Source organism: Leptopilina heterotoma, unplaced genomic scaffold, assembly GCF_015476425.1.
Source record: "Leptopilina heterotoma isolate Lh14 unplaced genomic scaffold, ASM1547642v1 Lhet_53, whole genome shotgun sequence".
Lineage (NCBI taxonomy): Eukaryota > Metazoa > Arthropoda > Insecta > Hymenoptera > Figitidae > Leptopilina > Leptopilina heterotoma.
Window position 1 is genome coordinate 2,375,082 of NW_025111115.1, and position 27,409 is coordinate 2,402,490.

Here is a 27,409-nt window from a genome sequence, read left to right on the forward strand (position 1 = left end):
AAAGTCAAGTTTTGTCATCGATAGCCTTCTATAAATTTTCAAATTACTTTCTTTGCTGTGAAGTATAACACAAAGAGTGCAGCAAATTGTTAGGCATTAAAATAAGAAGCGACGCTCTTATTTCAATATCAAATTAAATTAATAAAGTTTGTCTCTAGAAAAAAATGGGTTCGATTATATTTTAATATTTCTGTTTTCTTTTTTAATACGACACTGTCTAAAATTTTTTTCCAAAATTATTAAAATCTATGTCTCAAACTCTAAATCAGTTAAAATTTTAAATAATTAACTCTAAATCAGTTAAAATTTAATCTTCTTTGGAGAGAATTGTAAAAAAATTTAAACTTCAAAATAATAAGTATGAGCGTATTAAAATTAACTACATTTTTTGACTAAACTATGTACATTTATTTGAAACAAAAATTTTTCCTGTAAAACGATTAGGATTTGCATACTCATTAATAAAGAAGATTGAAACTTGTTAATTCATTCTAGAAAATTTTTAATTGTTGTCTTACAATTAGCAAATAAAGAGACATTCCAATTAAAATGACAATGCTCGTATATATGAATTATTCCAACATTTCTTTGCTTCCCTTAGTTAGAGTTAAAAAAAAGTCACTTATGTATTTTACAAACATTTTTTACAGGTCTCCCCTCTAACAATTGTCTAATTTCTCTATATTTGTACAGAAAAACTTAAAAACTATTTATTTATTACAAATATACAAGCACTGACCCAATAATACTAAATTATTTTTATTTCTGTTATGTTTAATTATATTTACAATTATTTTTAAATAAAAAATTATTATTTTAGAAAACGTATTTTAAAAATCGTTTCTTTAAGTACAATATAGTGAGATGGAAGGGATAAATTATTGGATTAATTTTAATTATATCAATGATCAATTATTGAAAAAAAAAGAAAAATAAAACTTTCATTCGAGGAATATTTTTAAGTTTTGGCTGACAAAAACCTACGTTTTCTACTTGCAAGTAGTAAAATATTGAATATATTCGTTAATTTTAATATTTTCAATCACTGTCTGACTAAAATTGTGCATTACTACTTGTTTTGTCTGACGATAACTATCATCCACTCCTTGTTTGTCCAAATTCCGGATTTGAAATTATCGTCTGACCAAAGCTGTATTTTTCTACTTAAACACAAATTTTGCTGTTTGTCTGACCAAAATCTGTCTTTACTACTTGTTTTCGAATCACAATATTTTTAATTCTTGTCTGACCAAAATCTGTTTTTTCTACTCCTTGTTTACGAATATCAATAATTTCAATTCTTGTCTAACTAAAATTGTATTTTACTATACCTGCTGCACCAGGGCTTTACTACTTATTTTGTCTCACGAAAACTGGCATCCACCACTCCATTATGTTTTCAAATTTCCATAATTTAAATTCTCGTCTGAGCAAAACTGTATTTTTCTACTTAAACTTTAATTCCACTTTTTGTCTAAACAAAACGTGTCTCTATTCTTTATTTTTTTAATTACAATAATTTTAATTCTCGTCTGGTCAAAATTGACCTTTACTACTTATTGTGCCTGACTGTTCCTGGGCTTTACTACTTAATAATAAATTTCAATAATTTCAATCACAATCCGACTATAAATAATTCTTGTCTGACCAAGGATGTATTTTTCTACATAAACTCAAATTCCGTTGTTTGTCTGACCAAAATATCTCTCTACTACTTGTTTTTGAATTTCAATTATTTAAATTCTCGTCTGACCAAAATTGTATTTTACTACTTTTTTGTCTAACTGTACCTGGGCTTTACTACTTAATCTTAAATTTCAATATTTTCAATCACAATCCGACCATAACTGACTTTTATTCCTTATTTTCAATTTTTAATATTTTCCATTCCTGTCTGACTAAAACTGTACCTTACTACTTAATCGTTAATTTCCATATTTCCAATCACTGCCTGACCAAAAGTTGGCTATACTACTTATTTTGTCTGATAAAAACTATCATTCACTCCTTTTTCCAAATTCTGTAATTTAAATATATATATTTGTCTGACCAAAGCTGTATTTTTCTACTTAAACTCAAATTCCACTGTTTGTCTGACCAAAATCTGTCTCTACTACTTGTCTTCGAATTTCGATAATTTTATTTATTCAGAAATTTTTATTATTGTCTGACTAAAATAATGTTTTACTACTTACTATGCCTAACTACAGCTAGGCTTTACTAATTATTCTTACATTTCAGTATTTTTAGTCACTGTCCTTTACTCCTTATTTTAAATTTTCAATATTTTCTATTTTTGTCTGACCAAAACTGTGCCTTACTACTGAATAGTTAATTTTCATATTTCCAATCACTGTCTGACTGCAATTATGCCTTACTAATTATTTTGTTTGATTAAAATTAACGTTTACTGCTTGTTTTCCCATTTTAATAATTTAAATTCTCGTCTGACCAAAATTGTATTTTACTACTTATTTCGCACTGATTGAAAATTATTTCTATCCTTTTCTCCTTATTTTTGTGAATACTTTTAATTTTTGGCTGACCAAAACTATTTCTTATTACTTATTCGTAATTTACAATATTCACAGTCACCGTCTGACCAAAACTGTTTCTTTCTACTTATTTTTAAAATTTGCGAAAATTACACTCACTGTATGACCAAAACTATATCATATTACTAATTTTTTCTAATAAAAACTATGAACTTAGTCTAACTGCAATATTTTTTAACTTGCAAGTCTGACCAAACATAGTTTTTACCACTTATTTACAATTCACCAAAATTTAAATTCTCATCTGAGCAAAACTGTTCCTTGACTACTTACATTACAACACTAAAATTACATTTTACTATTTTTCACAAATTACAAGAAAATTTTCAATTTCTGTCTGACCAAAATTGTGTTTTACTACTTATTTCGCCTGACTGAAAACGAGTTTCACCTCTTATGTGCAATTAATTTTGTTTCAAAATAGATATCTTAAATATATCATTCAATAATTAATTATTTATATGTATTAATTAAATTTAATCATACATCCAGTAATAGATAATAAATATATGTGTTTCAAATTTAGCAGAGAAATCTGATAACTGAAAATTTGTGCGGACAGCGTTAATGTGATCGATCACGTGTCTTTAATTTGATTACGAAATAATTACTTTGTCCATTATTGTACCAGATTTCCTGCTCTTTAATTGATTATCTGTTAATTATAATGAATGAATTTGATGCGAAATTATAAATTTTATACCACTGATAAATAGATATATTATATCTGAAGGACATCTCAAATATAGAAAATGTTAAATAATAATATTAATAATACTTTACAAATTGTGTATTTCATTTTTTATGTTTATTTAATATTTATCCTCATTTATATGTGGAATATATATTTGAATAAATATAGAATATATTTGAATATATAAAATATGTAAAATATATTTCATTATAGTAAATATATTTAAATATATAAAATATGTTTTGAATATATTTTTAGAATTTTATAAATTATTTAATTCAATAGCGTTAGATACACAGTTTTCTTGAAAGTAGCAAAATTGATACTAAAGTAGATCAAATTGATGCGAAAACTTTGGATCAATTTTTAATTTGATCCACATTTTTTTGTTATCAATTCGTTACAATTTGATACTTTTAAATTAACAGTGTAAGTTAGTTGAAATTTTTTTTTACTATTTCAAATTTACTATTTATTTTTTACTGTTAAAATTTCGACACTTTATAGCGAAACGTTATAGTCACTAATAATTGAAATTAGAATTTTTAGTAATTAAAATAATTTAAAAAAATGAGTAAATTTTCAATTATTCTACTTGGATTGGTGTGTTTACAGGCTCGCAGTGCCAGCACAAGTAGCTTTAGAAGCGTGAGTCAGGTACATACAAACTCAGATGACATATAGCTAGAGATTTAGACCTAGCTATTTAGCCAGAATATTTAGAGGAATTAAAATATATCTTAGATAGACGTTCTGCATTCAATAGGCTTCAAGAAATTATAATATAGATTAGAAATAGAATAATTTTACCAATAATAGCGTAGAAATTTAAAAAAGAGGCGTTTAAATAAATACTAAACTTTTTTTTTTATTATTACACACAATAAGCGAGCTGTTAAATTTTTTAAAAGAATGATTAAAAATTATCTATTCTTTTGTCTTTTCACAAACAGATACAAAAATTGCATGCTTACAATTAATTAATTACAAATGACAGGAATGTTGCATCGTTCTTCCATATAGGTTATAGAAAATTGCATGATTAAATAGCATTTTTTTTTAATTTCTCTGTTCTTGAAATTAACATAATAAATTATGCTCAGAAAAAATGTACATAGATCATAGAAATATATAAAATCATAAAATTTAATTAATCCAATTAATTGATTCAAATAAAAAATATTTGAACCAACTAAAGTATTTTACAAATAATTTGAATTAATTAACTGAGTAAACGATTTATTTTATCCAAACAAATTTTGTTTAAATCAAACTTATAATTTCTTTGCTATACAGTGAAACATATTTAAAAAATATAATTATATCTTTAAATTAAAAAAAAAAAATTCTTTTTTTAAAAAAATACTTAAATTAAAAAAAAAATCTTTTTTTAAAAAAATACTTAAATTAAAAAAAAATTGATTTATTTTTTTATGAAGTATACTTATTTATAAGTATAAATAAACTTTTGTAGATTTTAGTGAAAATTTCAACAACAAAAAGAAACAATTTAAAAGTTTTAATGGACATATAGAAAATTAAGGGCAGCGTAATCAAGTCAATTGTGAAGTTAAAGATGAGCAAAAGTCTCTCTTGACATTTCACATGGAACCTGGGAGAGTTATTGAAAGCTTTTCACTCGACCAAAGCCATTCGGCAAATATCCCGAGGCTCTTTTTTCTTTTGAGCGAACTAAGGACCTCTGGAGGCCATCGCGAATGAAAATTTATGGACCCTTATAGAAAAAAAAGTGACTATTCCAACCACTCTATACATGAGATCGTAAATCGCAAAAATACACTCAACACATTTTAACACCACTTTAAATTTTATCTATATGATTCACAATCGATAAATTTTTTTTTTTGTTGTTCTTCAAAAACATGTTTTTGATATTTTATTTACTAACAAATACTTATTCGATTTTTTATTATTTGACACAATTTCTTTTTTAATTAAACGTTTGACCTGCAGCAATAATTTCTGGAAATATTGATGCAATATTGCCTCGCAATATTATTAAATATTAAAAAATATTATAAAATATTATAAAATATTATAAAATAATATAATTTAATTTAATTTTTACTTTATCACTCGGTAGTCGTTACTATAAAAAGAAACTTTCAGATTAACGATTGTCAAGTCCCGAGTTAAAGAAATTATGATTAAAAAGTAGGAAATATACTCATTAGCATAATTTTTATTTCTCAACAACAATATTGTTTACAAACTTATTCTTTTCTTTTGGAAAAAAAATCTTTCCATTTCCTAAAATTATAATTATTATATTTTTGGACAGAATTTTATTATTTATGAAGAAATAGAATATTTTTTGAAGTAATTTCTTAAAATTTTTGAAAATAATTCCATTCTGATGAAGAATTTTATTCGAAAATTTCAAAATTAACAATTTTTGAAAATAATTGAATTTTTTGAGCAGAATTTTATTGTTTATGAAAATAATTGAAATTTTTTAATGTCAATTTCCAAAAATAATTGAATTTCTGCGAAAAATTTTACTATATAAGGAAAATAATTGAATTCTTGCGCAGAATTTTGTTATTTGACAAAATATATAATTTCTGTGAAGTATTTTCTTATAACTTTGCTAAATAATTGAATTCTTGTTAAGAATTTTATTACAATTTTTTAAATTAATTGAATTTTTTGAGCAGAATTTTATTATTTATGAAAATAATTGAAATTTTGTAAGGACAAATTTCCAAAAATAATTGAATTCCTGCGTATAATTTTACTGTTTGAAGAAAATAATTGAATTTTTGCAAAGTATTTTATTAGAAGGTTTTGAAAATATAATTGAAATCCTACGAAAAATTTTACTATATTTAAAAAAAATAATTGAATTTTTGCGCAGAATTTTATTATTTGAGAAAATATAGAATTTATGTGAAGTATTTTCTTATAATGTTTTTTAAATAATTATGAATACCTGCTCATAATTTTATTATTTTTAAAAATAATTGAATTCGTGTGAAGAATTTTATTAGAATTTTTTGAAAATAATTAAATTTTCTGCGTAAAATTTTATTATTTATGGAAATAATTGACATATTTTAAAGACATTTATTACCAGCAGTTTTTTTAAATAATTGAATTCCTGCTTCAAATTTTATTGTTTATGAAAATATATATAAATTTTTGTGAAGCCGAAGTATTTTCTTAGAATTTTTTTAAATAATTGAATTCATGAGAAATATTTTCTTACAAATTTTGAAAATAATTTTATTTTTGATAAACTTTTTATTATTATTGAAATTTCTGAAAATAATTTAATTCCTTTGGATAATTAAAGAGTTTTAAAAGAGTTTAAAAAAAATTACAACACGAAAATAAAGTTACAAATTTTTACAAATATGTATATTTTCAAGTTAGAAATTTTCGTTTGTCAAAAAATGAAAATAAAAATGAAATATTCTATGAATTCTCAATTTGTTACTAATTATTGTTGGAAACTTGATTTTATTCGATTACAATATATCAGAAATTGTGCAATGCGCACGTATAGGTACTTATTTTCGCACCGAAGCATATATAATATAATTCATTATGTTCTCTAGAATTTATGGGAACAGTGCGATAATATGACGATGTATTTCACTTTAGTGGTACTGTTTTAGTTTAACTGGAAAATTGCTTAAGCTGCATACAAGTTAAGCACCGTAAATTTCCCGCATAACCGAGCTTTCGGATTAATTTTGCTGTAAGTTTTTAATTTTATATTCTTATCAAAATTATTTATTTTTACATTGGAAATTAATAGAAATCATGATTTTTGTCTGACAAAAACTGAATTTTTCTACTTTAACTGGAATTCCACTTTTTGTCTGACCAAAATCTGTTTCTACTCCTTGATTTCGAAATTTCGATAAACTTTAATTCTTGTCTGACTAAAATTGTGTTTTACTACTTATTATTTATGTCTGACTGTACCTGGGCTTTACTACTTAATCTTAAATTTTAATATTTTCAATTACAATCCGACCCTATAACTGACTTTTACTCCTTATTTTCTATTTTCAATATTTTGCATTTTTGTCTAACCAAAACTGTGTCTTACTACTTACTCGTTAGTTTTCAAAATTCCTATCACTGCCTGACCAAAATTAGTCCATACTACTTATTTTGTCTGATTAATACTAGCATTCACTCCTTTTTTTCCAAATTCCATATTTTAATTTATTGTCTAACCAAAGTTGACATTTTCTACTTAAATTCAAATTACACTTTTTATCTGACCAAAATCTATTTTTACATTGTTCGAACATAACTCACCTTGTTTGTAAATCATATTTTTAATTACTGCCAGACCAAAATTGGGCTATACTACTTATTTAGTCTGACTAAAATTCTTCCTTACTTCTTCGTTAATTTTAATATTTTCAGTCACAGTCTGTCTAATATTATGTTTTACTACTGGTTTTGTCTGACTATAACTGACTTTTACTACTTATTTTCAATTTTTAATATTTTTCATTTCTGTCTGACTAAAATTGTGCCTTACTACTTAATCGTTAATTTTCATATTTCCAATCATTGACTGAACGAATTTCAATAATTTAAATTCTTGTCTGACCAAAATTGAGTTGTTCTACTTATTTCGCCTCACTGAAAATTATTTCTATTATTTTCTCCTAATTTTTCTAAATATTTTCAATTTTTGTCTGACCAAAACTATTTCTTTCTACTTATTTTTAAAATTTGCGAAAATTACGGTCACTGTCTGACCAAAATTGTGTTTTAATATTATTTTTTCCTATTCTAAACTGTTTGAGTTTGTATAGTTTGAGTAAAAAAATTTCTTACTACTGATCTTCATATTCCAATTTTTTTATTTTTTCTGTCTGATCAAAACTGTGTTTAACTACTTATCCAGTGAATTTCAAGATTTTTAAATTAATTGTAATGAAAATTACTACATATTAAGTCATTTTTGTCTGACTAAAATTGTGTTTGACTACTTATCTTCAAAAAAAAATATTTCCAGTGTCTGTCTGACCAAACAGTGTTTTACTACTCATTTTGCGAAACTGAATTTGAGCTTTACTACTTATTTTCCTAACTCAAAAATTTTTTTATTTCTGTCTGACCCACACTGACTTTTACTACTTATTTTTCTAACTCAAAAATTTTTAATATCTGTCTGACTCACACTGATTTTTACTACTTATTTTCTCGTATACCAAAAATGTGTTTTACCTTATTTTGTCTGACTAAACCCATCTCTTACTACTTCCACATAATTCGAATATTTTCACTCGTAGTCTGACCAAAAATGTTCAGTGTTTATTGAATTTCCCTAGGTACTTGATTCCCTATTTGATTTGTTACTTGACTACTTTAATGATTTGTTTATAAAAAAATATTCAACTCCTTTAAAACTAAAACTTTCCTAATAATAATAGAGAAAAAAATTTCCTATCAGAGAAGAAGTCGGTGATTTTTGAGATTTTCAAACTTTGGACTAAAGTGATCTTTATAATTATAAAGTTTCTAAAGAAAAAAGTTTTTAATTTCTCATATTGAATCTCGTCTGGAAGGTAATGAAAATTTTATGCACAACTTCAATAATATTCCCGGTCCGATTTTACGTTTTTAGTTCATAATTATAATTACTGGTTACGATGAGGCAAGAAAGAACCGAACAAGTGTCTATACGTTCATTAATTCTTTCACTTTCGCCGATCTACATATAATTAAATATGTTATTTTCAATTTTTTTTCCTCTAGAATATTTTCAAGTGTCTGCTTGTTTTACAATTCTTTGTACGATTCTTTGTATGCTCTAATTAAATTCAGAAAGTGTCTCAAATACTTGAGACTAATAAATATTTTTAATTTCTCTTCTCTCATTTTAATTTAGTTTAATTCCCTCTCTTTAATTTCAAAAACGAGGAGCATATTTCTTACAAGCGTGAGACTATTCCAATGAAAATATATATATTTGAAATTTTAGATATTTGTTAATAGCAAAAATTTTTGCTCTTTAATTTTATTAATTAAATTTTAATAATTAAAATTCAAATAGTAATACAGTAATTTTAATGTGAATTAATAAAATTGTATTATATATGAAATTAATGTAGTCAAATTTTGAAATATATTTTTGAAATATATTTTTTAATAAAATAAAATATTTAATTTTAAAATTTAAATATTATTTATTTAATATTAAATTTTTTAAATTAAATATTTTTAATAAAAATATTTAAATGTGTAAATAATTTAAAGTGTAAATAAATGTCTAAGTGATGAGTGATAAATATTTGTTATCAATAAGAAATTTTTCGGAAAAAAATAAGTAAAGAAAATTTACAATTATTTTTGTAATTTTGTATACAACAATAATTGTGAAACAATAAAAAGAATTTACAACTTCTGAAGTAAAACAAAAAAAAACCATTTAATTAATATTATGACCGCATTTCTTTGGCGAAGAAAAAAAAACATGCAGACTAGTTCTTTCGTCTTTCAATTTCACAAAGAGAAGAAATATAAAAAAAAAGAAAAAAAAACATTGATGCTGAAGCAAAACTATTTTCCGGGTACAAATGCGATACTTTGCTGACGCTTACCATTCACGGAAATCAGGTCACAACTTTGATTCTTGTTTTGAATTAGCAAAATGAAATATTTTTCAGAGGATTTGTTTTTTTTTAATTCTTATCAGAAATGCATATAAATATGCAACAATTTTTTTAAAAGTTGGAATTTTTTCTCCCCAAGTTGAATTAAAAGAAAAGTAGTTGAATGTATTTAGTTTGCAATTCGTATATATATTACGAAACTTGTTCATAGTTCTTTTTTTGGGGGGAGTGTGTTATAAATTTTCAAGGTTGGTTGCAGACCCTTCCTTATATTGATCTTGCAGTGTGCAGATTTCTTGGGAAGCCAAAGCAAGTCGCTTAAAAAGAGACAAATTTAAATTATTTACGAAGAAAAGTTTTTTTTTATGAAAAATATTTTTAAAATTTGTTAAAATCAGTAGATATTGTTTTTTAACAATTTTTTAAAAGATATCAAATTGAGACAAAACACGAATCAAAAAGTTGCTTTGCAACATTTTTGATTCGTTTTTTGCCTCAATTTGATATCCTTAGAAAAACTGGGAGTAAAATAAATTTCGGTTTTTTTAAAAAAATATTTTAATATATATAGAAAATTAAAATTTTGATCAAAGTTTTTACTGAAGAATAAATTAAATTATTCTTACAATAATATTTTGTTGTATTTTAAATCAATTTTGAGGGAGAAATGGTGGTTTAATTTCTCCACTTGAGAACGCCAAGGTCGCCACCAGATGTCAGTAAAAATTCCAAGAAAGAAGTGAACTGCCACCTAGCGGTGACCTTGGCGTTCGCAAGTGGAGAGTATCGTCTCCACATTGAATCTCAAATGTTTCGTAATTCTATAATTATTTATCAATTAATAATTAGATTTCAAATTATTAAAAAAATAAAAAATTTTTAATAAAATTATTGAAAAGGTTCCAACTTTGCAATTTTATACTAATTCAAAATACCATAAAGAAAGTTTATAGCAAAATAAAGTGGCGTTAAATGACACTGATATTGGTCTTTAAGAGGAAGAATATCTTCACTGTGGTACTTAATTCTCCTTAAAAGTATCAATACCGTTACTTATAAGAGAAACAGTAGACACTCTGATACAATTTATATTTTTAACGAGACACATATTCTGAAATCCTGGCAAAAAAAAGAATAAATATTTATACAAAGAAATACCGAAGTTTGTAAATATAACTAAAGTTTATAATTTTAAGAATAAATAATAAATATTATATACAAAAACACACAACAAAAATATCCATTTTACGAATAATTGACTATACAGTCAACAAAAATATATTTTACGAATAATTTACAAAAATATTTTTTGAAATATAAATAATAACATTTTATTTATAACAGTAAAAATTTTTATGGAAATTAAAGATTTATAATTTGTAATAATTATAAAGATTGAAGAAACATTAAAAATTGAAAAAAATATACATATATGTAGCTTGTTTAATATTTTTTGGACGCAAGTTAAAAGTAAACGTAGAAATTAAAAATTTTCCTTTCATCATAAAGTAAAATCTAAATTGGTTCTAAATAAATAACGAAACATGAAAATGATTCTAAATAAAACGTGGGTAAATAACTGAAAAAGTTGTTGCTCATTAAAGGATATTCTGGGTTTTGTAATTTGAAATAAGAAGAGTTGCTTTTCAGTTTTCAACGTCCAGCCCAATGAATATTTAACTGTGGTTCGTTGAAAGCTCGACCACTCTTTACCGCATTTACATGAGCACGCCAGTGTTCATGAACCATTAAAATTCAAAGATAAAAGGACAAAAATTTTAAAACCTTAATTATATACATATAAGTAATAGAAGCGAAGCTCATTTTATCTTTTTCATTTTATCAAAAAAAAAAAAAAAAAAAAAAAAAAAAAAAAAAAAAAAAAAAAAAAAACATTTAATCAAACATATTTTTGATTTTTTTAAATTTATTATAAGAATAAATTTTTTGAAAGAAAAGAAGAAAAGAAAAAGAATTTTTTTGAAAGAATTCAATTTTTTTTTCTAAAATTATAAAAAATACTTGGAAATATTTCAATTCTTTTTATAAAGAGTAAAATTCTTTGCAAAAATTCAATTATTTTTTATAGAAAAATCCTTGCTAAAAATTCAATTATTTTTTAAAAAAATATCACGAAAGAATTCAATTTGTTTTTAATTCGTTAAAAAAAATTTCAAAAAAATTCAATTTTTTTTTAATTTGGTAACAAAAATTTTCAAAAGAATTCAATTATTTTCTAAAATTGTTATAAATCCTTTAAAAAAATTCAATTATTTTTATAAGTAGTAAAATTCATATGAAGAATTAAATTATTTTTTAAAAATAATAAACTTTTTTTCAGGAATTGAATTATTTTCAATACAATTTTAATAAACTTTAAAAACCAATAATTCAATTAATTATTAGCAAACACGATTATTTTTAAAAAGTTTAAGAAAATTCTATGTTTAATTAAATTATTTTCAAAATTTTCAATTAAAATTATTCAAAAAACTACATTATTTTCATATAAAGATATTCTTCAAAAGAATTTAATTATTTACGAAAACTCGGATTAAAATTTATTAATAGAGTTTAATATTCTATCAATAATTTTAATACAATTTTAATAGTATAATTATTAATTACAATTATAAACTAAATCGATTAAATTCAATAAATTAAAGAAATTTTTTAAAAGAATTCAATGATTGTCAAAACATCTAGTAATATCTATTCTTCGACAGAAAAACAAATTGTTCATAAAATTCTTTTAACATTTTTATTTAAAGCTATTAAAGAAACTCCATTATTTAAAAAAAAAATTTAAGAAATTCTTCAAAAAGAATTTAATTAGAATTTTCAAAAACTGTAATAAAATTCTTCGCAAGAATTTAATTATTTACATAAATAATAAAATTCTTGGAGGAAATTCAATTATTCTCAAATTTTAAAAATTAAAAAAAAAATAAATAAAAGTTTTAATTTTAATTCAAAATTATCGAAAATTTTAATTTTAGATAAAATTCTTTGCAAGAATTCGCAATGATTTGCAATTCATTAATTTTAAAATTGAAAATATTTGAAAAGAAAAACTATTAAAAAAAAGTTATTACTATTACAATGTCTATTTTTGTTAATTATTTAACGACTATTCTCAAATGATTTATTGATAATAAGATAATTATAATTTTTATTATTCGATAAATTCATAATTATGGTTGTGACAAAGATTTTATGTGAATTTTAAATGAACTCTGCCCACATAATTAGTAATTAAGGCATAATATATAGGCCGTTGATGAAGCACATCTGCAAGGTGAATCAATTTCATTCTAAAATTCAAACATATTCGGAAGTGATTTATCTGCGATAGAGATTAAATCTCTAACAATAAAGCAAAATGCAAATAAGCATGCAGTGGACATACTTAACTGAAAAGACATTTATAAGTGTATACATAAACTTATGTGCATTCTTCGTTCACGTGCAAAATTTTCTTTTTTTCTTTGCAAAAAATAAATTTTATTTTACTAAAAAGGATTAATTTAATTTCAAACAAAAAAATTGCAGTTAAAATTTTTTTTTTAATTTTTCTTAACTATAGGATTAATTTAATTACAAACAGAAAAATTGGAGTGGAAAAAAATTTTCATTTAACTGTTATTAATTGAAGGATTAATTTAATAGATTTAATAAATGACAGAAAAATTGAAAGTTCAAAAAAATTCTTTTTTATTTAACAACTTTTCCAAGAAAATAATAAGTTACCAACATTTTTGATAACATTTTTATTATTTTGTACAACAATGAATTTTAAAATCTGAAATATTATTTATTTTATTATTACTATTATTATAATTATTATTATTATTATTAATATTATTATTATAAATAGGGAATTTTTGATCGTAATTTTATAAAGTGTAACCAACAGTCAACATATAAATATAATTGTATCAATGCGATGAGAGATCACATAACTTTAATAATGCTTCTTCTTCTTTTTTTCGTATATTTGGAAAGAATTTTTAATCGCCAGTCATCATCTCCATGAATTCTGAAAAATTCACATAAAGTAAAAATTATTAAAATACATTTTTAATTTTTAATTTTCTTTAAAATACATCTTTTTTTTCTTTTTGATTTGTATTTCAAAATAAAAATTGGTTTTTATTTTAATTTAAATATGAATATTTATTTTTTTTTGTTTAAAAATTAATATTAATGTCAATTTTGATTTTTTTTTCTTTAATTTTTATTATTTTTTTTTTCATTATTAAAAATGACAGAGTGATAGAATTAAATTTACTTAAAAATAGTAAAAGTTTACAACTAAATATCATTGAGAATTAATAATAAAAATTTAAAAGTACAATTATTTTTGCCTAAAATCTAAAATGTAGATAAAAATATATTCAGTTAATATGGTGGATAAAAAGAAAAAAAAAGTGGATGCACTGTTATGTTCAGTGCAACCGTGTGACCACAATAACGAGGAAAAGCAAAGTGTAATAAATTTCCCAAAATGGTTTCACTGGAGCTCTCGTAATACACCTAAATCTGAGATTTTAATTCGGATTAAATCCAAATTCTGTATTTGCATTAAAAATTTTTAAAGTATTTCACCTACACTCGAAAGTTTCTAAAAAAATACATTTGTCAAAAATATAATAATAAGAAACGACAACAAATATTATTTCTTTTTTAATTTAACACTAATAAAAATTATCAATTATTTGTATTATTTTTAGTTAATTGATTAGCTAATATTATGTAAACCTAAAGTACAGGAAGTTTCTAAAATTAATTAATTATACGCTTGGGATATCTTACCTAATCGAAAAAGTAGGTGTGTCTCTAACATTATTTTTGTTTTTCTTTTTTTAAAAGAAGCTAGGAAAAGCAATTTTAAGACGTCGAGAGCTTGAGTGATTTTATCACGGCTTTCAGTGACATAAATATAGGCACAAGTAATCTTTATAGAATTATATATAGAAAAAGGAGAATAAAAAAAGAGGAATTCAGAAATATTTTTCTTTTCATTTTTAATCTTCTAATTCTTCTCATTTATTTTTTTATTCATTATTATTATTATTATTAACTATATTAATTATTTTATTAATTATTATTTATCATATTCATTATTTTCTTTTTTATTACATTTATTATTATAATTACATTCGTTATTTTATTTGTTAGGATTTTTATTAATTTTAATTATTATTAATTATATTAATAATAAATATTAAATAATACATTTTTGCCTTCTATAACTAAAGTAAATTCTATTACTCGGTAATTTTTAATAATTTAAAAATAATAAATACTAAGCAAATTATTATAACAAAAAAAACGTTTATTTTTATAATTTATAAATTATAGGGTCCCTGAAGTTGGCGTCGACACAAATTTAATTGTGTTCCAAATTTTTTTTTAATTTTCATCAAAATTTCAATTATTTTTATAAATAATATAATTCTTCTCTGAAATTCAATTATTTTCCAAAAGTTTTAATCAAATTCTTGGAAAAAATTGAATTATTTTCAAAAATTTTCTCAAATTCAATGATTTTCAATATCTATACTAATTTTTTATAAAATTTTCCAAAAGAATTGCATTATTAAAAAAAATTTGAATAAAACTCTACGCAAACATTCAATTATTTTCATAAATAATACAAATTTTTAAAGGAATTCAATTATTTACAAATTTTTTTTATATTTCTTGTTCTTCGCAATAATTCAATTATTTTCATAAATAATAAAATTTTTACAAGGATTCAATTATTTTCGTAAAGAATAAAATTTTTTTTTGAAATTCAATTATTTTCATAAATAATAAAACTCATTGCAGAATTTTAATTATTTTTAATGCAATTTTAATAGAATTTCTCGAAAAATGTAATTATTCTTACAAATTTAATTTCAATTCCTCGAAAAAATCAATTATTTAAAAAAATGTTTTTTTAATTCTTTGGAAGAATTCAATTATTTACAAAAATATTAAAATTTTTCACAGGAATTCTATTAATTTCAAATATTTTCATAAAATTTTTCGAAAGAAATCAATTATTTTAAATATAATTTTAATTAATTTTTTGAAATAAATCAATTATTTTTTAGATTTTAGTAAAATTCTTCCCAAGAATTCAATTATTTTGGGGCATTTTAATAAAATTCTTTGCAAAATTCAATTATTTTCAAAAGTAATGAATTTCTTCTTGGAAATTCAATTATTTGACAAAATATAAAATTTTTTCACAGAAATTCAATTCTTTTGAAACATTTTAATAAAATTTTTCAATTATTTTCATAATTAAATGCTATTTAATATTTACTATTGTAGTAAAATTCTTCAAACGAATTCAATTTTTTAAAACAATTGTAATTATTCTTAAAAATTTTTTTTAAATTAGTCGAAAGAATTCAATTATTTAAAAATTTGTTGAGAAAATTTGTTATGATAATTGAATTTTAAGAAACATTCAATTATTCAATACATTATTAATTTTTATATTTAAATAATTAAATTCTTTTAGAATTTACTAATAAAAAATAAAAATTGTTTTAAAAACGAATTTCAGTTAAAATTTTAGATTATAATTAAATATTAAAAGCATTATAATGTGGATTTTTACAAATAATTGAATTTTGAAAAGGTTTTAAATTAAAATCTTTGAAAATCTGAATTTTTCATACTTTTAACTAACAATTCTGTAGAATTAATTTTTTTGAAAAAGTTTAATGGAATTTGTTTTGAAATTATTTAAAGTTTTTTTTTCTAATATATATTTAATTGAAGAATTTTCGAATAATTGAAATTTTTGGTAAAATTGAATTGTAAACAAATGAATTTAAAAATTGTCAAAGAACTTTTTCAAAAGTTATTAAAAATAGTGGATTTATAGAAGAATTTTAATTAAAAATACTAGAAAAAAATATAATTTTTAAGAAGTTACTAATTATTGTTGAAATTCAATTATTTTCAAGAGTAATAAAATTCTTCTTATAAGGATTCAATTATTTTAACTAATAATAAAACTCATCGCAGAATTAATTAATCAATTATTAATCAATTTTAATTGAAATCCTTGAAAAAAGTAATTATTTTCATGCAAGTTTTAATAAAATTCGACAAAAGAATTTAATTATTTAAAAATTTATTGATAAAATTCTTTGGGAAGTGAAATTAGTGACATTTTCATCTCTAAAAATCCCAAATTATATTTTTTGACGCTGAGCGTCGACGCCAACTGTAGGGACATAAATTATAATTATATATAAACACAAAATTTAATTAAATTCTATTTAATTACTATAAAATAGAAAATATTATCGATATATTAATTATTTATGTTTTTATTATTATTTTTATTTATTAATTAATAAAAGAAAATTATTTTACCATCAAAGTCGACTGTGCCTGATCCGTCAGTATCAATTTCGGCAATCATACCATCCATTTGATCAGGAGTTATTTGATCATCAAGGGCAGCCAAAATTTCGCGAAGAGAACTTGTGGGAATATAACCGTTTCCTTCTTTATCATACAATCTGAAGGCTTCCTTTAATTCTTTCTGTAAAGCCTCATCGTCCTCTTCTTGAAAATGACAGGCCACTCGATAGAATGAATCGAAGTTCAACTTTCCACTGTCTTTAAAAATTTAATTAAAAGATTAAAAATTAAATTAAAAAATTAAATAAAAAATTGAATTAACAATTAAATTAACAATTAAATTAACAATTAAATTAAAAATTAAATTAACAATGAAACTAAAAATTAAATTAACAATTAAATGAAAAATTAAAATTAAATTTAATTTAGATTTAGAGAGTAAAAATTCCAATTGAATATTTTGCTAAAAAAAAGGGGACTTTAATAAAATGTAGAAATTGATCGGCTAGTATTATTTTTCGAAAAAATGGAAAAGAAAAATATGAATTCCAAAGTAGTTGATGAATCAATTTTGCAGTGCCGGTATATATATAATGAATATCATGAGATTGTGTGTTTGTATATTTTACATTCAATAGACTTTAGTGTATAAACTAGACCGGAGATTAATTTCAAATCAAGTATACTAAGCTATTAAGTGCTTTTGATAGTGACGGCGTGATCTACATAATAATACTGGTCTTATAAGCGCTGATGATCATGGTCCTGAATTCGAAAAGTAAGCTCACATCCAAACTAGATTAGAACTTAGATCCATAATTTTCGTTTTATATAAAATAACTTTTTTAAATATTTCAAAAAGTTGTAAATTCTAATAAAAAATAACTATCTTCCTAATGGAAAGCAAAATAATAAAAATTTCGCAGGAATTAAATATTTACAAATTTTTTATAAATTTCTTCGCAATAATTCAATTATTTTCATAAATAATAAAATTCTTCTCCGAAAATGCAATTGTTTTCATGGAATTTTATTAAAATTCTTGGTAAAATTTCAATTATTTTCAAAAATTTGCCCCAATTCAATGATTTTCAATGCTAGTATTTTAATAAAATGTTCCAAAAGAATTAAATTATTTAAAAAAAAAAATTTGAATAAAATTCCACGCAAATATTTGTAATCTTTTTCATAAATAATAAAAATTTCACAGGAATTTAATTATTTACAAATTATTTTCATAAAAAATATTATTCATCTCAGAATTCCAATTATTTTTAATACAATTTTAATCAAATTTCTCAAAAAATTTAATTATTCTTAAAAATTTTATTAAAATTCGACCAAAGAATTCAGTTATTTAAAAATTTGTTAATAAAATGTTTTGAGAGAATTTTATTTTATAAAACATTCTATTATTCAATAAACTATTTATTTTTCTGTTTAAATAATTTAATTCTCGTAGAATTTTCTAATAAAAATCTATTAAAATCTGAATTTCAGTATAAAAATTAATTTTTTTGAAAAACTTTAATTGAATTTTATTTCAAATTACTTGAAGTTTTTATTTTCTAATATATTTTTAATTTAAGAATTTCCGAATAGGTATTTAAAATTTCGTAAAATTGAATTTTAAATAAATGAATTTGAAATTTCTCAAAGAACTTTTTGAAAAATTATTAAAAATAATTGATTTAAAGAAGAATTTTCTTTAAAAAAACTAAAATATAATTGAATTTTTGAGAAGTTTCAAATGATTGCAGAAATTCAAAAAATCTCAAAAACAATTAAATTCATTGCAAAAATTCAATTATTATGTTCAAAAATTGAAAAAAATTCTTATAAAAAATTCAGTTATCTTTATAAAAAGTAAAATTGGTTACAAAAATTCAATTCCTATGTTTATTTATTTATTTATTTAATAGCATAACGGGACATACCCTTTCGTACATTATGTACTCCCTAATGTTCAAAAATTGAAAAAAATTCTTGTAAAAATTCAATTATCTTTATAAATAGAAAAATTCTATTCTAAAATTCATTTATTTTCGAAAATTGGACCTAATAAAATTTCTGTTCGAAATTTAAAATATTTTTTTTTAATTTTCTTAAATTCAATGATTTTTAATATCTACTATTTTAATAAAATTCTCCAAAAGAATGCAGTTATTTAAAAAAAATTCTACGGAAAGACTTTTTTTCATAAATAATAAAACTCTTTGTAGAATTTAAATTATTTTAGGTACAATTTTAATCGAATTCCTCAACAAATGCAATTATTCTTAAAAAAATTTATTAAAATTCATCCAAAGAATTCAGTTATTTTAAAATTTATTAATAAAATTTTTTATGAAAATTCTATTTTGTGAACCATTTAATTATTCCATAAATTATAGCCTGATTTTCTTAAAATAATTGAATTTTAAAAAGGTTTCAAATTAAAATCTTTGAAAATCTGAATTTTTCATACTTTTAACTAACCATTTTGTAGAATTAATTTTTTTGAAAATTGTAATTGAATTTTTTTTTTAAATTATTTGAAGTTTTAATTTTCAAATTTCCAAACAATTTCCGAATAATCGATATTTTTGGTAAAATTGAATTGTAAACAAATGGATTTGAAAATTGTCAAATTTAGAGAATTCGAGAAATCGTTAACAAAAAAATTTTTTTTAAGTATTTTGTTTTCAATACGGAATGCTTTTTTTTAAATGTAATTTTTCTGTTCCTGAGCAGTCAGAAAGTTAATAAAATGTGAAAAAGTTTATTTCCAAAAGTCTCAGTAAACCAATTTAACAATTTTTAATTAAATTTAAAAAAAAAGTATTTTTTTACAGAAAAAAAGTGCATCGTTTGAATTAAGAATAGAATTTTTTATAAATTGCAAAAAACATTAAAAGTAGAAATAAAAATTGAACACCCAGTGTGTATGTTATACAGAAGATTAAATTGGAGCTATTTTGTTCCCAAGCAACGTACATTCTAGTTGCAGTCTACCGTAACGGATTGTCCCTCGCGTATTTAAAGGGTTTTAGTGTCCATGATTTTATTTTCCTATACTGTGAAATTCTCTACCATACACCAGTCCCTAAAGAGCTTTATTACCATAAAAATTTCAAAAACCAGTAATACTATTTACGATACTAAAAATAAATAATTTTTCCCTATAAATAAAAAATATAAATCTATACGCGAACAGATAATCATCTTTTCAACATTTTTCATTTTCTAAATCGAAATCTTCAATTTTTCTTTTTTTTTGTATAAAAGGTAGAGAAAAAAAATCAGAGCTTTATGTGGGTCGACCTAATTTATTCTTCGATAAACTTACCCAGTCCAACTCGACGAAAGATATCTTTCGGGAATCGAGATTTGTAGACTTGGCTATTTTTTAGAAACTGTGCTCTTTAAAGATTTGTATCGTCTACTATTGGAATTTATATTCGATATTGTTGTAATTCTTTCTCGAAAAAAAAGAGAGTAAAAAAATACCTTCTTCATCTTCTTGTTTCAATAGAGATTCCAATTCATGATCATCAAACGTATGTCCAAGAGTGTTGAGAATTGTTCTAACTTTTTCCTTTTCAATTTTCCCCGTCTTCTGCGAATCGAACATGGAGAATGCTCTCCTCAACACTGAAAATTAGGGCACGTTAATTATTTCTCTATAAATTGCTTATTTTAACCCAAAAGACAGAAATGCCCATTTTCGTTAGTGTAAATCAAATTAGGAAATGGGAAAATTAGAGACATTTAGGTCAGAAATTGCAAGGTACGTATAAATATTAAATTTTAACTGATTGAGTTTCATTTCATTGCAATAAAACTGACTTACTAATTAAAGAGCATATTTAAGCGTGGTGGTTAATTTGGCGGAAATTAATTTAATTTTTCTGTCTTTTTTGTTTCGTTTAATAAACTATAAAATTACCACGAATTTTAATACAAAATCTTCAGTTTTTTCAATTTCTGACAAAAATTTCTTTTTATAATTTTAATCTTGAAGAACTATCATAAAATAAATAAAATATTTAATAAATAATTTTACTTAAATATTTTAAACCTAATTTAATTTTAAAAAAATTGCGTTTACAATTTTCATAAATAAATCAACTACAAACGGTTTCAATTTGAAATTTTATAAAATTTCAATGTTGAATGAATTTAATTAGAAATTTTATAAAATTTCAATGTTGAATGAATTTAATTAGAAATTTTAATGAACTTAGATTTTTGAAAAATTTTAATAATTCAAAATCTTCTAAAATTAGTTAAGTTTGTCAAGATATATTTAATTAATTATTAAAAATAATGGATTTATAGAAGAATTTTAGTTAAAAACACTAAAAAAATTGTATTTTTAAGAAATTGACAAATGATTGCAGAAATTCAATTATTTTCAAAAGTAATAAAATTCTTATCACAAAATTCAATTATGTTCAAAATTTACAAAAAAATCTCGACAAAATCAGAATTATTATCTTTATGAATAAAAAAATTCTTCTTAAAAATTCAATTATTTTCAAAAATTTTAATAAAATTTTTTTTTAAAATTCAATTATTTATAAAAAAAAATTTTAATAAAATTCTTTAAAAATTCAAATATTTCCAAACATTTTAATAAAATTCTTTTCCAGAATTCAATTATTTTCAAAAATTTTAATAAAATTCAATGATTTTTAATATCTACAATTTAAATCAAATTTTTCAAATGAATTTAATTGACAACTTAAGAAAAAATTTCATTAAATTCTACCCAAACATTTGATTATGTTCCATAAATAATAATTTTAAAATTTTACAAATTTTCTACAAAATTTCTTCGCAATAATTCCATTATTTTCATAAATAATAAAATTTTTGACAGGGATTCAAAAAATTCTCAAAAATAATAAAATTCTTTTTTGGAATTCAATTATTTTTGTGAATAATAAAACTCTTCGCAGAATTTAAATTATTTTAAGTACAATTTTAATCAAATTTTTCGACAAATGTAATTATTCTTAAATAATTTATTAAAATTCGTCCAAAGAATTCAATTATTTAAAAAAATTTTAATACAATTTTTTATGAGAATTATATTTTGTGAAACATTCAATTATTCAATAAAGTAAATATTTTTGCATTTAAATAATTTAATTCTCGTAAAATTTTCTAATAAAAATTGATTTAAAAATTAATTTCAGTTAAAACTTCAAATAACAATTGAATATTAAAAGCATTATAGCCTAATTTTTTCAAAATAATTGAATTTTGAAAAGGTTTCAAATTAAAATCTTTGAAAATCTGAATTTTTCATACTTTTAACTAACAATTCTGTAGAATTAATTTTTTTGAAAAAGTTATAAACATTGTTTTCCTTTATTTTTAAAAAAAACTTTGAATTCCATTAAAACAATTGAAATTAAGAAATAGAATTGATGCAAATTATTTCCTTATGGAAATTGAGAATTTTCCACAAAAATATTAAGAAACGGGAATATCTAAGGTTTTTCTTCCCAAAAGAGAAAATTGAGTTTGTAAACAATATTGTTATTGAGAAATAAAAATTATGCATAAAATGGGTATATTTTCTACTTTTTAATCAAAAATTTTTTTACAATTAATTTTCTACTATTTTTTAAAGATAAACAGGAGAATAATTTGCATAATAATTTTTAAATCTGTCAATCGAAATTTGTTATGGAAAAAAGCATATAACAAAGAAAATTATTATTCATATATTATTATTATTCATTTATTATTAGTATTGATTTATTATTAATATCCATATATTATGCGCATTTATTTGAAAAACCCTTGAGATTAAACTCGGAATAAATTATTTGACATTAAATGAAGTAAATAAGTAAAAACTCTGCTTTAGCTTTTAAATTAACAGATATTGAACTTTGAGTGCAGTCTCAATTCATTTCATGCGGACTATATACTTTATTGAACTCTCGTCTCCGTGAGCTGTTAAAATTTCAATTCAGTAGCGCATAGATTAAAAATTCACTAGTTTCGAACGTCAGTTAAAAACTTTTAAGTTTTCAAAAAGAACATCCAATTTATTGTTTTTTTTTTCTCCTTTTTATTATCAACTGTTAGAAATAATTTCAAACTATTTTCATAATAATGATCAATTTCATTATGCGAAATGAAATTGAAATTGGTTCTTTTGTCTTATTGATATTATATAATGTTTCTTACTGTCTTTTTTTAAATCTTATTACAGATTTTTTCTCTTTTACTTTTGGTTTAAAATGGGTGAAGTTTTCATCAAGTTTTTTTTATTACAAGGTGCCAAAAAATGTTCGTATAATATTTTTTTAATTGTAGTAAAGTTTTTGAGGGATAAAATGATGGTTTTAGTTTCTCCACTTGAGAACGCCAAGGTTCACCACCAGATGGCAGTGAAAATTCCAAGAAGGAACTGAACTGCCATCTAGCGGTGACCTTGACGTTCACAGGTGGACGAATAGCGTCTCCATATTGAATCACAAATGTTTCAATTAATTCAAACGATTCAAACTTATTTCAACTCTAAATTTACTTTCTTTTTCGATATTTTTATACTTTTCAATTTTTTAGAGTCTTAGAATTAATTTCTTTACTAAATAAATGAATATTTAAATCAATTTCGACTATTCGACCAAAAACAAGGTTCTAAAAATAATCATATTTAAATATTTTCAGTTTTTTTTTTCAAAATTTGAACTGTAAATTCAAATTCAAATACATAATAATATATATGAAATCCATCAGAAATTCTGTAATGGTAACTGCAGCGCTCGTATATAGAAATATATATGTGAAGCGAAGCATTTATATGGAACTATTTCGCGATGTGTGTTACATAAACTAAACATGTAAAACGAGAATGCGACCTAAATCTCAAATCTATAGGATAGTAAATGGTGACGCAATATCAATACGGTTATGTTTGTTGACACGATCGAATTTGCTAAATGATATTCCTATTTTGGTTCATTATTTTCTCTCGCTCTTTGTATTGGCAAAAAAAATCTCTCATTTCCCTCTAAATGATACAAATTTGAAAATTTCCGTTTAACATTATTTGCTTAACGTTTATAATTTGTTTCGATACAAATTTTGTTTCAGTTTAAATTTATTTCAAAGGGAATTTCGAAAATATGCGAACGGAATTTTTTTTTTTTGTTAATTCAAAGATATCATTTGCTTTGACTTTTATTTTTTTTATTATTCAAAGAAAATTTATTTAATAACAATATTTGCCAAAAGTTTCGAATTTTCTTTCTATTTTCTATTCTATCTATTCTGTAAAATAAAATTCTATTTTCTAAGAAATTACTCTACAAAAGGGAAAAAATAATTAAAATTAAACATTTAGTTAAGAATTGATTTTTTTAATTTAAAAAATAATTTTTTGTATTAGAAAATAATTTTTTGCATTAGAAAATTCAAAGTTAAAGAAGGAAAAAACATTTTTTTTTGAAAGAAAAAATTTTTTTAATGAAATAAACGAGTCTAAGAAATTGATTTCTCTAAGTTAAGAAAAACTTTTTTCTAAACGAAACAAAACGGAACGAAAAATGAAAAGTTCGAAACTAGTGATTTAAAATGACTTTGAAACAATTTTTCTTTCGTTCATTCTAATAAAAGCCGTATTTGTCATGTGCACAAAAATAAAAGTATTCCTCCAGTTGCACTAATGTTCAGCATCACTCACTTTGCACTTGCTCTTCATCCTAAAACACAATAAAAAAATATTTTTTATTGATTATAACTAAAATGTTTTACTTCAATTCAAATTTATTTAAACTTTGAAAATTTATTTAATATTTATACATTTAATTTATAATATTTATGTATTTAATTTTTAATATTTAAATATTTAATTTTTAATATTCAAATATTTAATTTTTAATAATTACCTAAATATTTAATTTTTAATATTTAAATGTTCAATTTTGAATGTTTAGGTTATTTTTCAATGTTTATGTATTTAATAATTAATTTTTACAAATTTGAAAAAATTGACAGAGAAACATTAAAATATGAATAAATATTCATTTTTCAAAAACAGAAAATCAATTTTATCATTTTTGAAATGATTTTTTTTGAAAACTATTGAAGTAAATTTTACGTTGTACACGGAGATTTATTGGAGTATTGATAATAAAATTATTGACACACACACTGCCACTAAATCATAAGTATCACTAACCATTTTATCCGGGGTGGCGCCTAACTTTGAATGTCTCACACTAAACCGCTTTTGAAACGAGGATAACTTTTATAACCACAGCGAAAATATTTCCATCCCTACTCTCACATACGTTACAGAAATGTCGGCTATAATGCTACAGCTTCTTGAAAATTTTAACCAATGGCAAAGTGTTTGATTCATTCTTCTTCTTTTATCTTTACGTGTTTCTTTTGGTTAAAACAAAGAAAAACTTTTGCAAGAATGCACGCAAGCTGCTATTTAAAACCATTGTTTTTTTAAAAGAAATTTCATTTTTTTAAACTTTGAGGAAATTTTTTTATTTCAAAAAATATTTTTTTTTGCTTTTCAAAAATAAAATTAACTAATTTTTATTAAAAGAAACTTTTTTTTTTGCTTCATTAATTTTTTTTAATTTTCGAGACAAACAAAATTAACTACAAACAAAATCAACTATTTAAAGAAAAAAAATTTTTACTATATTTTTACTTAAAAACAATTTTTTTCACTTTTCAAAAATAAATTTTTTACTTTTCAGAATTAAAATTAACTAAAAACAATAATAACTGTTTAAAAAAAGCTTTTTTTTATTTCAAATTTTAAAGAATTATACTTTTTTATTTTTCAAAACTAAAATTAACTGAAAACTAAATTAACTAATTTTTTTCCAAAGAAACTTTACTTTTTACTTCAAAAAATATTACTTTCTTAATTTTCAAAACTAACATTAACGACAAAGTAAATAAACTGTTTGTATAAAAAAAATTGTATTTTTACTTCAAAAATATTTTATTGTTTAATCTTCAAAACTAAAATTAAAACTAAAAACAAAAATATCTGTTTAAAAAAAAAAAGTTTTTTTCCACTTCAAAGAATTATATTTTTCATTTTTCAAAAATAATATTAACTATAAACAAAATTAACTTACTTTTTTAAGAAAAATAGTTTTTACTTCAAAAAAATGTTATTTTCCTGCTTTTCAAAACTAAAATTAACTTTGAAAATTAAATTAACAATTTTTTATTAAAAGTAAATTAATTTTTACTTCAAATAATATTTTTTTAATTTTAAAAACTAAAATTAACTACAACAACTGTTTTGTTTAAAAAGAATGTATTTTTACTTCAAAAATATTTTTGTTAACTTTTCAAAACTAAAATTAACTATCTTTCAAAATAAACTTTATTTTTACTTCAATAAAATTGTATTTTTTACTTTTAAAAATTAAAATTAACTAAAACCAAAAATAACAATTTTAAAAAACTTTATTTTTAAATAAATGAATATATTTTAGTTTATTTAGGTATCTATTTCTACTTCTAAGAATTTTATTTTTTATTTTTCAAAACTAAAATTAACTGTAGTTAATTTTTTAACTTTTAACTTTTTAAAAAATTGTTTTTGATTCAAAAAAATTTATTTTTTGCTCATCATAACTAAAATGAACTAAAAACAACAATTATCTTTTAGAACAAACTCTATTCATTATTTAAAAAAATTTACAATTATTTACAAAATTTACAATTATTTTTACATTTAAAATTTACATTTTCAAAAAGAAAACTTCTTTCTAAAAACTTTAAGTTTCACTCTTCAAAGCTGAAATTTAACAATAAAATTAACTTTTCTTTCTTTAAAAATCTTAATTTTTACTTTTCTAAAACTTAACTCTTGCTTTTTAAAAACTAAATTATAAAAAAAACGAACTGGGAAAATAATAAAAATAGTTAAAAAAATTATTATAATAATAAATTTAAAAATAAAAATTAGTTATAATTTAATTTTCAGTTAATTTTAGTTTTGAAAAGTAAAAAATAAAATTTCGAATTAAAAATAAATTTTTTGTAGATGGTTACCTAGTTTTTAGTATTCACTTAATTTTTGTTTTGAAAAATAAAAAACTATAATTCTTTGAAGTGAAAATAAAGCTTTTTATTTAGACACTTACTTAATTTAGTTTTTAGTTAATTTTAGTTTTTGAAAAATA

The 27,409-nt window shown here is 21.5% G+C and overlaps 2 protein-coding genes across 6 annotated transcripts in view; one reads left to right on the plus strand and one right to left on the minus strand.

The window, feature by feature from the left end:
- The window catches only part of LOC122508202 (neo-calmodulin-like), a 154,715-nt gene that overhangs the window by 84,407 nt on the left and 42,899 nt on the right, over nt 1-27,409 (plus strand). Inside the window, exon 3 of one of the 3 annotated variants that reach the window (XM_043621397.1) lies at nt 3,865-3,906. The exons of the other annotated variants lie outside the window; for them this stretch is intronic. Coding sequence (XP_043477332.1) covers nt 3,865-3,906 — 42 coding nt within the window. The remainder of the gene's footprint in view (nt 1-3,864; nt 3,907-27,409) is intronic. 3 annotated transcript variants of the gene reach the window in all.
- The window catches only part of LOC122508203 (troponin C-like), a 63,331-nt gene continuing 49,762 nt past the window's right edge, over nt 13,841-27,409 (minus strand). The window contains exons 1-5 of one of the 3 annotated variants that reach the window (XM_043621404.1): nt 25,423-25,549; nt 24,925-24,943; nt 20,724-20,867; nt 17,244-17,492; nt 13,841-13,896 (exon numbers count right to left, since the gene is read on the minus strand). In XM_043621404.1, coding sequence (XP_043477339.1) covers nt 13,868-13,896; nt 17,244-17,492; nt 20,724-20,867; nt 24,925-24,943; nt 25,423-25,425 — 444 coding nt within the window. In that variant the 5' untranslated portion in view covers nt 25,426-25,549 and the 3' untranslated portion in view covers nt 13,841-13,867. Of the gene's footprint in view, nt 13,897-17,243; nt 17,493-20,723; nt 20,868-24,924; nt 24,944-25,422; nt 25,550-27,409 lie in introns of those variants that run through there. The other 2 variants (XM_043621402.1, XM_043621403.1) reach the window with 2 other exon arrangements.